The sequence below is a fragment of the Pholis gunnellus genome (assembly GCF_910591455.1).
Source record: "Pholis gunnellus genome assembly, chromosome: 8".
Lineage (NCBI taxonomy): Eukaryota > Metazoa > Chordata > Actinopteri > Perciformes > Pholidae > Pholis > Pholis gunnellus.
The window spans coordinates 13,558,939-13,573,629 of NC_136534.1; the positions used below are offsets into that span (position 1 = coordinate 13,558,939).

General features: G+C 40.9%; 2 protein-coding genes across 2 annotated transcripts; one reads left to right on the forward strand and one right to left on the reverse strand.

Annotated features, from left to right (window-relative positions):
- Positions 1-2,331: 2,331 nt before the first annotated feature.
- LOC306699866 (uncharacterized protein) lies at positions 2,332-4,061 on the forward strand. Its single transcript, XM_079164642.1, has 5 exons — positions 2,332-2,489; positions 2,626-2,745; positions 2,828-2,974; positions 3,412-3,522; positions 3,627-4,061. Exons 1-5 carry the CDS (start codon positions 2,444-2,446, stop codon positions 3,824-3,826), a joined length of 624 nt encoding a protein of 207 aa, XP_079020768.1. The 5' UTR covers positions 2,332-2,443; the 3' UTR covers positions 3,827-4,061.
- A 1,406-nt stretch (positions 4,062-5,467) lies between these two features.
- Positions 5,468-13,292, reverse strand: LOC306699844 (uncharacterized protein). The gene is made up of 16 exons (XM_079164613.1): positions 13,244-13,292; positions 10,459-10,836; positions 10,067-10,354; positions 9,691-9,984; positions 9,468-9,503; positions 9,015-9,356; positions 8,617-8,913; positions 8,446-8,536; positions 8,273-8,320; positions 7,255-7,281; positions 7,116-7,160; positions 7,001-7,027; positions 6,876-6,920; positions 6,482-6,547; positions 6,338-6,371; positions 5,468-6,059 (listed from the first exon to the last, which is right to left on the reverse strand). Exons 2-16 carry the CDS (start codon positions 10,829-10,831, stop codon positions 6,033-6,035), a joined length of 2,040 nt encoding a protein of 679 aa, XP_079020739.1. The 5' UTR covers positions 10,832-10,836; positions 13,244-13,292; the 3' UTR covers positions 5,468-6,032.
- Positions 13,293-14,691: the final 1,399 nt, after the last annotated feature.

The following is a 14,691-nucleotide window of genomic DNA, read 5'->3' on the forward strand; positions in this document are numbered from 1 at the left end:
TTTTCCCCAGAGAGACATCATCTTCATCCTTCATACAGTTAAGATTCACGGCCCGTTACAGAGGGGACTTTTGAATATTTTGACATATGACAAGTACCAGTTATCTTCTAATTGCACTTTATTCCACTGTGGACCAAATGTCCACCGCTCTTTCTCCGCTACAAGCTTATCATGGAGACGGTTTAACAGCTCACATCTTTACATTGACAATTTTGGTGCGTGCGTTGTTTAGATTGAGCTGGATCGGTCCCAGGCTTCGTACTATTCAACCTATTGTATCACTGTGAATCTGCCAACCTCCTGACCTTAAAGACATTCGTATCAGTGTGCCAGAGTTTACAAGAGTTTAAAATGATTTCTGTCTATGGTTGTTTATCCCCTTAACCCTTTGCACTTGTTTTGTGTCTCTTCAAAATCATTTTGTGTTTCTTTTTAGTTGGTTGTTCCCTTTTCATAGTTGTGAGTCTCTTGTGGTCTCTTTGCAGTAGTTTTGCATCTTTCTTTTTATCTTTTTGTGTCTCTTTGTCTCCTAGAGTGACATTTTGAGTGACATCATGCCCCATTAATACAACTCAGGAATGCCTTCAACTTTAAATCAGAGTCTGGAATAAGCATATATAGGCTGAGGGCCTGGCACACATCATTTAAATGAGACTGAGACAGGATTTTAAGGACTCAAGAAAACACAAATCAGAATACACAGCAGAAATTTGAGAAAGTTATTTATTCATCTTTTTTTTAATCAATGACGTCAACATATTCTTGATAATTTTAATAAAAAATAGGTTTCAGGTTAATAATATTGCACTCATATACATTCTCATCCAATAAAGAAGCATTCTATGCAAGACAGATGCTAAACTTTCTCACTCATCAGTTGAACGGATAAGGAGGGGTGTGAGCACTATGAGGCTGGGGGTTATGCCACTGTCTCAACTATTTAAGAGAGCACGACCAAAGAGAACAGCGGTGCCACCAGGAGCAGAAGGCCAGCACTTGTGCTGCTGGCGCTGTTGCAGAAATTCCCCTGGCAGCAGCTTATTTCTACTGCAGTGGCTTTTCTCATCATTGTAGATTCAGGTGCGCACGCCAGCTTGGAGGCACAGCCCTTCAGGGTGATCGATTCACCTCCTGCAGTCACTGAGAGAATGAAAATAATGTGAGTGCGTTCATCTAGAATCCCTCTCTGAGCAGAAGCAATAAGTGGAACAGAGTAGGTTGTTGAATGCTTGCAGGCTTGTTACCTGTGGTTGAGATGCAGTGGTCTTCAATTCCCTCACAGTTTAGAGTTGCGGTGCAGTCTTTTCCGTTGCATTGGAAGCACTTTTTACCATTTGCAATGGATTTGCTGGGCACTGTAATATAAAGCACACATTGTTCATACTGCTTGGTTATGTAGAGGGGGATTGGGGGGTTATTGCAATGCACTATTCTTCCTTTAGTGCCTTTTTGAAGCTCTTTATATGCTGGTGAACAGCATTCAAATGAAGAGGTGTATAAATTATCTCTCTCTTTCAGACACACACATGCATACACATATACACACACAGCTGCACTGCTCCTCTATAATGGATGGTGATATTGGGGAAAAGAAATTTGAGTCTTGTTTCTCGAACCATATTTGCCACAAGCATATGTCTCGGGTTCTGATACATTCACTGCCATCAATCCACAATTCACAATGTCTATCCGGCACAAGACATGAATATACAACTTATACATGTTAAAAATATATTATTTACTCAGTAAAATCATATAAGTAGGTTACCAGGGGCAGGTTGGTCATTGCAGAGGTCGGAGGTGCAACACTTGCTGTTAACTACGGTTTTAGAGATTCCGAAGTTGACTGAGGCCTCCCCACAATCGTGAGCCAAAGCGCAGCCTTTCGCGGTGTCTTCAGCAACTTTTGAACCACCTGCAACAAAAGAGGAACCTTTGTAGACCGGGCCAGGACAGTTACAAAGTGGTGCTGCCACCATGAGGTGAAAAGAGGAATTGCATGTTGAATTTGTATGATTTATTCATTCTGTTTTGACTGTGCTGGCGGGCCATAAATAATGCATTTTAAGACAGAAGGCGCGGGCCGTATAAAATCTGACCTCGGGCCGTGATTGGCCCGCGGGCCGGACTTTGGACATGCCTGCTCTATAGTCTATCTACATCATTGTTATATGGCTTTCGTTTCCCCTGAAAGAACACACACACCTTAATGTGCCAGTTTGATCTCGATTTTTTTAAGAAATGAAACTCAAGTGTTGGTCGGAAACCACTTGTTGAGCAACCCTTGTCCCAGATGGAAAAGTACATGCAATTAAGAGGTTGCATTAGGTTTCCATGATAGCAAAGAAGGAGTGGTGTGAGGATGAGGACAACCCCTTCTCAGAAGAACTACTTATAGCCGTAACAGATCAGACTGAAACTTGTTGTATCCCGCCATCACAAAATGCATCTCCTGACTCTGATCTGTGGCATTGTGCTTCTCTCTAAAGGCAAGTTTATGTTATGTTTTTGACAGGGACATTTTTAAGAGATGGAGGATCTTCAATTTTTTTTTTTATATATCTGTATTTTATATTTACCTTTACAAATGCTATTTTTACATATCTGAAAATTGTGTTTCCACAGCACACACCCTGAAATGTTATGAGTGTCCACCGGGACTCCCAGGAACCTGCCGAGACAACGTAATAGAATGTCCTTTGTCAGGTCAACAGTGTACTGCAGTTCGTGTAACTTCATATGCAGGTATGGTCATTTGTGTTGCATTGTTTTATCGTAAAACTGCTTTGTCCTGGCCCGGTCTACAAAGGTTCCTCTTTTGTTGCAGGTGGTTCAAAAGTTGCTGAAGACACCGCGAAAGGCTGCGCTTTGGCTCACGATTGTGGGGAGGCCTCAGTCAACTTCGGAATCTCTAAAACCGTAGTTAACAGCAAGTGTTGCACCTCCGAGCTCTGCAATGACCAACCTGCCCCTGGTAACCTACTTATATGATTTTACTGAGTAAATAATATATTTTTAACATATATAAGTTGTATATTCATGTCTTGTGCCGGATAGACATTGTGAATTGTGGATTGATGGCAGTGAATGTATCAGAACCCGAGACATATGCTTGGGGCAAATATGGTTCGAGAAACAAGACTCAAATTTCAAAACAAGCCAGTATGAGGAAATTACTTTTCCCCAATATCAGCATCCATTATAGAGGAGCAGTGCAGCTGTGTGTATATGTGTATGCATGTGTATGTCTAAAAGAGAGAGATAATTTATACAACTCTTCATTTGAATGCTGTTCACCAGCATATAAAGAGCTTCAAAAAGGCACTAAAGGAAGAATAGTGCATTGCAATAACCCCCCAATCCCCCTCTACATAACCAAGCAGTATGAACAATGTGTGTTTTATATAACAGTGCCCAGCAAATCCATTGCAAATGGTAAAAAGTGCTTCCAATGCAACGGAAAAGACTGCACCGCAACTCTAAACTGTGAGGGAATTGAAGACCACTGCATCTCAACCACAGGTAACAAGCCTGCAAGCATTCAACAACCTACTCTGTTCCACTTATTGCTTCTGCTCAGAGAGGGATTCTAGATGAACGCACTCACATTATTTTCATTCTCTCAGTGACTGCAGGAGGTGAATCGATCACCCTGAAGGGCTGTGCCTCCAAGCTGGCGTGCGCACCTGAATCTACAATGATGAGAAAAGCCACTGCAGTAGAAATAAGCTGCTGCCAGGGGAATTTCTGCAACAGCGCCAGCAGCACAAGTGCTGGCCTTCTGCTCCTGGTGGCACCGCTGTTCTCTTTGGTCGTGCTCTCTTAAATAGTTGAGACAGTGGCATAACCCCCAGCCTCATAGTGCTCACACCCCTCCTTATCCGTTCATCTGATGAGTGAGAAAGTTTAGCATCTGTCTTGCATAGAATGCTTCTTTATTGGATGAGAATGTATATGAGTGCAATATTATTAACCTGAAACCTATTTTTTATTAAAATTATCAAGAATATGTTGACGTCATTGATTAAAAAAAAGATGAATAAATAACTTTCTCAAATTTCTGCTGTGTATTCTGATTTGTGTTTTCTTGAGTCCTTAAAATCCTGTCTCAGTCTCATTTAAATGATGTGTGCCAGGCCCTCAGCCTATATATGCTTATTCCAGACTCTGATTTAAAGTTGAAGGCATTCCTGAGTTGTATTAATGGGGCATGATGTCACTCAAAATGTCACTCTAGGAGACAAAGAGACACAAAAAGATAAAAAGAAAGATGCAAAACTACTGCAAAGAGACCACAAGAGACTCACAACTATGAAAAGGGAACAACCAACTAAAAAGAAACACAAAATGATTTTGAAGAGACACAAAACAAGTGCAAAGGGTTAAGGGGATAAACAACCATAGACAGAAATCATTTTAAACTCTTGTAAACTCTGGCACACTGATACGAATGTCTTTAAGGTCAGGAGGTTGGCAGATTCACAGTGATACAATAGGTTGAATAGTACGAAGCCTGGGACCGATCCAGCTCAATCTAAACAACGCACGCACCAAAATTGTCAATGTAAAGATGTGAGCTGTTAAACCGTCTCCATGATAAGCTTGTAGCGGAGAAAGAGCGGTGGACATTTGGTCCACAGTGGAATAAAGTGCAATTAGAAGATAACTGGTACTTGTCATATGTCAAAATATTCAAAAGTCCCCTCTGTAACGGGCCGTGAATCTTAACTGTATGAAGGATGAAGATGATGTCTCTCTGGGGAAAAGTTGAGAGCGGATGTGTGGGCAGATATGAAGATCATGAAGGGGGGTAACGAGGGTATAAAGTAAAATACATTTCTTTGTTTTGGTCAGTTGATTCCAGACAGCTCGGTTTACTTGTACTCTGTTGGATGCAAATAAACCTGCGTGAGCTGAAGAAAATCCAATCTCTCTTGTGTTTTATGGGTGTTCGTTACTGAGTTCCTTTTAGTGAGTCTGTGGTATCTCACCATGAGTCAGATAGCAAACAGTTATTAAGCCAGCCATTAGGTATAAAGTTTAATATAAGTCATAAAGTCAAAGGTTGTATATAACTGGCAGGACATGTGAAGACTGAAGAGGCTGTTAACGCGCTTTTAGGGTTTGCAACTTCCTGTTTGGCCACTTGATCAGACAGCAGGAGAAAAACTAGAGAAGTTCACTCAACAGAGTGCAGATCTCTGTCAAGTGTGTCTGTAACGAGCACTGCTGTATGTTTGATTGAATGAATATAATCACAATTGCGTTTTACACTTCAAGTCTATTTGTCACAGTCATATTGGAGTGGGTGGACCTACCTGGCAGAAATGTAGATGCCCTTTAGTCAGTCTCTCTCTCTCTCTCTCTCTCTCTCTCTCTCTCAATCAAATTACAGTGGAATATGCTCAAGACAAACAATGTAGTCAAATTAAAAGATTTTTTTTAATTTATTATTATATTTGACAGCTGATATGCATTCTTTAAAGGTGCACTGTGTAATCTCTTGTCACATGCTCCAAAGAAAGAGGGGGCAGCATTTCCCCTCTGCTGCTAAATCCATACGATATAAATGAGTTAAAAACAACAAACAAACCCATAATACCAACTAACAGCAGGACAAGAATACACACAATTCCACTAAACTGCTGTGCGACTTTGGATTTAATCCAATAAACAATATATATATATAAAAAAAAATGAAATAGTACACAGACCATGCATGTATTATTGACAAGCCCCCGGGGAAGCACTACTTATTTGTCCTCCAGACTGATGGCAGATGCCACAGTGACTCACTATCACCTACTGAGGAACAAGTGGTATAAGAAGACAGGACGGGGCTTTAAATTGTTTTCTAAAATTCCGTCCGTATCTTACACATTGCACCTTTACATAAAGCAAGTTTAAATGCAAGACACACATCACTTCCCCGCACATGCAAACATGTACTGTGCAGTATGTGTATGATTGTAAAATAATAAACAGCAACACGTCCTGGAAGCATGTGATGATTCCGAGATGTCTTGAAGAACTCAATAGTTGCCGTACACATGGAAATCCTGTAACAAATTTGAGGAAAATTGGAATGAGTTACAATAGTTCTGTTTCTGGTGAGACAAGCACTTGGGATGTTGATATGGTGAATCCTGGGTGCTTTCCATTAAATGATGCTTTCTCACATCCTCTGGCCCACAGCCCAAAAGCAGGCTACCATAAGCAGGGCATCCTTTATTGTTCGATGCCTTTTTCCAAATGGTTAGTCAGGACACGTGACATAACCTACTCTTTGTCAGAAATAAGTAGCAATGACATCACTGTTCACCACAGTAGTACTAACCTCCGGCCTGACAGAGTGGGGAGGTCTCCGGTTACTAGAGCAAACAGAAATATGAGAGGAAGCAGATAATTAATGGAAAAGTATCTGAGACACAGTGGTATGACATTTAAAAGAGATAGGAACAGCTGTGTTTGTAAAACTCACTCCTTCGGGGATGGAAAGCGCTGTTTGAAGAGTTGAGTGTCACAGTTTACAGTGGTGGTGTTGTTTCTACGGGAGGAGGAGGGAATCGCACAAGATCAGTGTTTGTCTGGTTCCTAATAGGGCTGTGTGATGTAGTAGAGCAACATCGATAAACACTTACAAATAGTCAACACTGAGGTTCACAGTGTTACCTTGGTTTCTACGAGGTTAATAAATATATTCATATTAATTGATTTTTTTTCAAACGGTATTTAATGGAAGAAATACCGTAGGAATGGAAGTTCTATTCCTACAATTGATTATTAGAACAGAAGTTTGAAAATAGAATTAAATATTAAACAGTTTGAAATAGTGAGAATGGTAAAATCTAAAAATAAATCTAAAAAACACCTACCTGGGTTCCCTCAGATCTTTCAACTCAACATGGCGATCTTCTGCTCTACTGAAAAGGGAAGAAATGTAAACACAAGGCACTAAACGGGGGATTCAATGTGATTGATTATTCTTAGATATTCTTACCGGGAAAATCGTCTCCAAATGGACCCCCTGTATGGAAATAACAGTGTTAATGCGTGTCAGTATTAGGTCGACTGTATTTTGTCCAGTTTGTTAAGCAAGCAGTCTGCTTACACACCGTTTTTCTGGCCTTGGAGGTCTCTCCCTGTCGTCAGGGTTTCTCCTGGACATTTCGTTAAGTAGAAAATATTTTAGGTAAACTGATTACAGCACATCCACGATCTTATCTTGATATGAGACCAACAAAAGGGACTTACCTGGATAATATATCCCAGAGTGATCTCCTGTGATAGTTGCAGAGACAGAGATTTAAATAGCTTTTTTGATGGAAATACAGGATGTATGTATGACAAAGAATGCGGCAGAGCTCTGAAGCGTCAATCATCATCAATACAGCAGCTGTGTGGCAGCTGATTAGTAACGTCCAAAGCAAACATACTAATAATTTTTCACTTTAGTACTTTGGGAAATACTAATCTAACTCAACAAACATATACTCAATATGTGAAACCATATTTACACAGTGTGTTAAGTTTACAATCATTTCATTCAGTTTGTTTGTTTTAAACTTTGGATGGACACTAAGAAATAATGGCATCATAGAATGGGGAACATGACGACCTGTTAGAGTTGCTCCAGCTCTGTGTTGGATTTTGCAGTAAACCTATAATCATATTGAACTCTATAATAACAATAAATAGAATAACTCTGAAGCAGCTGCCCTTACAAACTACCTACTGTTGCATGCACTATACACACAATTAGGATATACTTCTTCATCATAACATAGGCACTTCTCACAGCAGCCATTTTGACATGCCATCATAGATAAACACAGGTGTAATTAATTAACATTAATTAATCAACCTATCCTCACAAAACAGGTGGGCCAGGGCCCTGGTATTGTGCATGTTGGCTCACTGAGATGGCTGTGTTACACAAAATATAACGGGACCATAAGTCATTTTATCAATTATACCTGTGTTTACATCACTGCTGTGAAAAGGGCCTATTGAGCCTTGAACTTTGACCCTCTTGCTCATATATCTGGCGGCTTCTTAGCGGTCATCAGGCTGTGCTTTCTCAGCATCTCAGTTAAATGTGATGCATCTGTCACTGCCCAGAGGATTGTGGCTCAGAATGGCCAGAAAAGCTTGCTGGCTTGCACACTGCAAAACGTGACCAGACGCAGTTTTCGAGTAATTTTCTTGTGTTGCTGACTGAAATCTAGACATCAATGACGTCATCGTTACTCATCAAGGTTTACCTACAAACCTTTTCTCTGGTCGAGGTGGTTGTCTCAGCGAGTCGTCAGAGCGCTTCCTGTTGGTTAAAAACATTCACTCGTAAATGTTGACTTTGACCTTCTACAATAAACAATAGCATCACTATAGCACCGATATTACCAATCTACTGTTTTGGCATCTTTTGAATTGACATGTATTTACCTTCTCCTATAGAAGACCACTCCAAACACTGCAGCTAGGATGATAACAATCAGGACTGGCACTGCAATGGCTACTGCCCGAGAGCTTGATCCTGGTGATGTACATTTGACAACTCAATGTATGATAGAATTGCAAGACATAAGCAGAACAGATGTATTTCGTGGCTCTCACCCTTCACAGTCAGCTGGACTGTGTTGGCTTGCTGCTTGCCCCGCCACCAGGTGGCAGTACAGGTGAGGCTTTTGGCCCCATCTCCTCCAGCAGCCATGAAAGTGATGGTGGAGGTCGTCTGCCAGATGCCCTGCGGCGTCGAGGTGTGCGTGACCTCACTGGTGAGGTTAGGGACACTCCATGAGAACACTGGTGGATGTGACGGACATGTGTGCGTCACAGAACACGAGACGGTAATCTTTGAACCGGCGTAGATTTCTGCTGGAACTGAGGTCATCACTGGTTTTCCTGGGGACGCTGAGCATGTGAAACACAAAGCAGAGTACTTATGTTGATTAGAAAACAGATAAACAGATAAATAGCTTGGCATATTTAAAGAAAATTAAGACTTTTCTGACCTTTCATAATAATAAATACACAGCTGTTGTTGAATCTGTGTCTGTTATTATTTCCTTTCTCTGCATGGAAACAGAAGGGTCCGTTGTCAAAGGGCTTGATGTCATCGATCTCTAATGAGCAGGTTCCCTCATTCACATCTCCTTCTATTCTGGTGCGGCCCTTGAAATGGTCAACCACATAGCTTTGGGCATTGTGGTAGATGACATCCCCAGTTTTTTTGGACCAGATGCCGCGCGTGACAGGGTCATCCTCCTGGTACGGGAAGCTGCAGGGAATCACCACACAGGAGCCAGTCAAGGCGCTGAATCTGAAAGGGACTTTAGCATCCACAACGTGGAGAGCTGTAGAGGGAGAGAGAAACAAGCCATGATGGGATGCCTGTAGAAATCAGTCCACTTTTGACATAACATGGCAGCGGGATGAGTTTTGAGAGAATAGAGAAGTACACCCACTGTCGTTTTCATATGGATCAACTGGTCTGACGTATTCTGTAACGAAAAAAGACAGCAAGCAATTATCAATGTGTCATCATCAGAGCTGTAGCTATATATTTAACAGACATGTAAGAGTGGTATCAATCTTCTCATCTAACTCTCTGCCAGAAAGCCAATAACAATAGCTTCCAACATCTCAAACGATTCCTTCAAGTGACCACTATAAATGACGTGAACTTACTTTTTATATGAAGTATTTCAGAGTCTGAAGTCTCCCCAGTAACAAACTGAGCAGTGCAGGTCAAGGATTTACCGTCATCCTCAAGAGAGCCAATGAAGGTTAGATTTGACACAACGTTATAGGTATTGCTGGAGATTTCTTTGGTTTTGAGCGAACTCTGCATGTCTTCGTAATTCCACACAATGGTTGGTTTATTTTTCTTACACTTGTAGGAAACAGAACAAATGACACTCTTTGCCACACCCTCTGTTTCCACACCTGGCCGCTCAGTCATTGTGATTTCATCATATGGACCTGAGCAGAAAGGTGATAGTGAGGTCTAAACAGTTAGCATTTTCATTGGAATTCAATCAATATTGTCTGACACTGTACTCACATTCAACATTCAGCTTGAGCTCACTTGTGGCTTTCTGACCACTACGGTGACTAACAGTACACTTCACACTCTGGTCTTCCTCTTTTACGAGCCAAGTTCGCTCTGCTGTCCTTTCCCAAATCCCATCAGATACCAGAGTGTCAGTAATCACCTCTTTTCCAGGTATACCATCCAGGTTTAGTGTCGGGGGAGCAGAGGCACACGCATGTTGCACATTGCAGGACACTGTGCTCTCCTCTCCCACCCTGGGGATACCAATGACGCTCAGCTGCGGTTCCGGTGCATGGTCTATAAAATCAAAGCCAGAATAGTCATTTTGGATAACTGCCTGTCATGGAATTTGGATTTAATTGACAAAAAAAACCCGTGAATGAATGCATCCAGATACTTGCCTAATACAATAAGTTGAGAGGTTTTGTCATAAAGCGTGTGACCCACGCTGTGGTAGGAGGTGATAGGGTTCAGGTCTACCCATGGGTAAAGTCTGTCCTGGTTGTGCGACATCTCCAGCTTCTCAATCTTAAGACTACAATTCTTCTCCCCAACAGATCCAATCAAGCTAGTTATCCCGTTAAACTTACTAATAATGTTTTGTCTTTCGCCAAATACAGGTGGGTACCCATTGCTCTGGAACAAGTACCATATAACTTGCAGGTCAGCAGGCTGGGAGATACTGTAGGAGAATGTGCAAGGAATGATGATACATGAGCCTTTAATGCCAGTGATGCTGCCGGGGGTGGTGAAGGACCAGCCGCGAGAGAGCATGTTTCCTGTAGAAAGAGGAAGCATTCAAAGCACAGTTGGAAGTTTTTAAAAGAAATGAGTGGTGTTTCCACTCAGAGTGTTTCATTTGAATGATTTTTGGAGGCAGGAAGAAGATAAAGAATTGAAAAAAGTATTAAACAATGTTGTGTAACGGAGCTGTCATTTCTTTCGTTTAACCGTTTTTTGATTATTCTATAGTTGTATTTCATTTTCTAAGTTTAAATTTTGGGCTGGCAAAATGAGACGAGTCAATTACATTGAAATACTTTCAGTTCTTTTCTAGACTTTGTTGGTGATGCAGGGCAGTTCTGGTATATGACTTAAAGGCTATTGGCTTGTTAACCCTCCTGTTATGTTGCGTGTCAAATTGACCCGTTTCAAAGTTTGAAAATCTAGAAAAAATATTTTAAAGTACTTTTTCTGTATGAAACTTCTTCTGCTTGCCTTAATTAGGGTAATCAACGTGAAAAAAATTAAATAAAAAATATCATGTATTTGCAACCCCCCCCTGCAGGTTTATATAACAGAGATGATGTTCGGGTCAATTTGACCTGGCAGTGAAAGTGGAGGCTATAAGGGGTCAGAAGGGTCAAGTTTAGACCATTTCTTTCTTTGAAAATGTGAGACAAAGTATCTCTTACTCCTCCCAACATGTTTCACCCCATTTCACACACACACACATACACACCCACACACACACACACACACACACACACACATATAGGTGCGGTCTCACTACCGCACCTGTGCGAGAAAGATACTATCTTGGCAGGAACCTTTTTTTTTCTCGTGGGAAAACTCCGCCCACACTTAGCAGGAGAGGAGAGAAACATATGAAAGGGTTGCTTGGGAGTCCTACCAACATTACACTCTGCAGATACATGCAACACAGCAGCTTACTGGAGGACAAATTGACCCGTTTCAAAGTTTGAAAATCTAGAAAAAATATTTTAAAGTACTTTTTCTGTATGAAACTTCTTCTGCTTGCCTTAATTAGGGTAATCAACGTGAAAAAAATTAAATAAAAAATATCATGTATTTGCAACCCCCCCTGCAGGTTTATATAACAGAGATGATGTTCGGGTCAATTTGACCTGGCAGTGAAAGTGGAGGCTATAAGGGGTCAGAAGGGTCAAGTTTAGACCATTTCTTTCTTTGAAAATGTGAGACAAAGTATCTCTTACTCCTCCCAACATGTTTCACCCCATTTCACACACACACACATACACACCCACACACACACACACACACACACACACACATATAGGTGCGGTCTCACTACCGCACTTGTGCGAGAAAGATACTATCTTGGCAGGAACCTTTTTTTTTCTCGTGGGAAAACTCCGCCCACACTTAGCAGGAGAGGAGAGAAACATATGAAAGGGTTGCTTGGGAGTCCTACCAACATTACACTCTGCAGATACATGCAACACAGCAGCTTACTGGAGGACAACATGAGCAACAGAAACAAAAGGATGACAGCCCTGGAGGCTCTGGAGCACATCCTTGATCACAACAGTGAAATAGAGGCGGATGTGTCTGAAGATGAAGACCATCTTGAGGTCAATTCAGATTATAATGGTGCTGATTATGAACCATCAGATGAGGAAACTGATATATCTGTTCCTCCAAGCGAGACATTCGTGTCAAAAAATTGTGAAATACAGTGTTCATCCTCACCCAATACACGTATACCGAAAATATTATAAAGACAGTGGCAACATGTATTAGCACAAAGCACACCGTGACACTCGTGTGCTGTGTAGACACACACACACACACACACACACCTACACACACACACACACACACCTACACACACACACACACACACACACACCTCGTTCATTGTGTTTATATCTTGTTAATTTTTGTAAATGTCTGTTTCTTAACACTACAAGTAAACATGAGTACAGTTTACTTTCAATACAAATCCTCATGACTCATTTAGCTTGATTTTGAGTGAGCGGGTCAATATGACCCTGAACAGCAGAGGTGTCTCATCTCCATTTATCTACATCACCCCATGAAAAAAATAATGTTTCAAAATGTAAAAATAATTTAGAGAAAAATACATGTTATGGTAGACTAATGCAATTTACATCTAGGTTTTTCCAATGTACCTAAAAAATTGTTTTAACATGTATTTTTCATTAAAACAAGTGAGTTATCCTCATTGAACTATGATCTATGGAGGGGTGAATTACTTCATTCCACTAAATACTGATTGAATTGTTAGTAAGGGTGTTGGTGATGAGGTACAAACTATATTTATTAGGATTTTTTGGTTTCTGACAACTTTTGGATGATTAAACATGCACCGGGTCATATTGACCCGCGAACATCATGGCTGTACTTAAGAAACGAACATAACAGGAGGGTTAAATAAAGATTATCATTATTTGTACTCACTCTTTACCCGTAGGGTGATGCTCTTTTCCTGCCTTTGTCCCCCAGTGAATTGTGCAGAGCATGTCAGAGATTGTCCATGGTCTTTAGCTGATGCTGTAAATGTCAGTGTGGAGACAGACCTCCACTCAGTATTTCCTGGCTTGGTGGTGTCAATGGAGGCCGGCATGCTACCATAGTTCCATGTGAGAGTTGGAAGATGTTTTGGGCATGTGTATGAGGCAGTGCAGGTTACTTTGATTGCCTGTCCCTCAAGAAATTCATCTGATGTGTGGCTGATAGTCAATGGTGAAAAGGAGCCTGAGATACAAATGGTAAATGTTAATAGTTTTAGGTCAGCATAAAAAAAAAAATGTTTAATTCTTGCGTAACCATCACATACATTCTGCATTTAGGGTTTTGGTGGCTTTTGCAGTCAGGCCGCCAGTGTGTCGGACAGAGCACTCCACACTTTGGTGATCCCTCTCTATGTTCAATGTGGTCGTCAAGGTAGTTTTGGATGTGCCACCAGATGTGGAGCTATGAGTGAGGCTGTGGCTTCGCAGTGGGATGTTGAGACTCAGAGTCGGTGGATAAGTGGGACAGGTGTGGTAAACAGTGCATTGCACTATCACGGGCTGTCCAACCTTCATGCTTCCAGAGATCATAATGTATGGTGTCTCTGGCCTGGCTTTACAAAGGAAATGTGAAAAATGATTGATGAAATTAATATACATCGATCTAAAAATGGATATTTTCATATAAGCTCACCATGATTACTTACCCACTACTTCAATTGTTACAGTTTTGTCAAAGAATCGGTGGGTGTATTTTCCAATATTCTCTGGATCTACCCAAGGGTAAATCCTCTGTCTGTGGTGATTCCACGTCACTGGGTAGATTTCAAGACTGCATTTCTTGTTGGATGTAAATACTCGTGTTTTTCTATAAAATATGCCAATGACATCTCTTGAGTTCCAATTGTCATAAACTATAGGATATTTATGGTTGTCATACTGGTACCAAACCACACGATTTGGTCTGTGAGGTGGATTACGATAGTAGTCAAAGGTGCAGGGGATGACAAGGCAGGAACCCACCAATCCTTTGATATTTCCTGGCATATATACATGCCAGGCCCTGGAACCGCAGAAAATGTATCCTGCAAGAGCAGCAATATGCAAAAGGAAAATTAAAAAAATGTAAAGCTTAGGTCAGTGTTTGTATCTAACACAAACTGAAAGAACAACATTGCATTACCTAAAATGTAGAAGCTCAGGAGAATATGGCTTAACCCAGGCATCTTGGAAATGGTACCACACACCTAAAATACATGAAATGAACATCTTAGTATATTGCATTGATACAAGTTAAAGTTCATCTGTGATTCTTTTTTCATATTACTAAGCTAATTTACTATAAAACAAATTCGACTTATCTATGGTCTCAATTTTAAAGGGGTACTCAAGCAA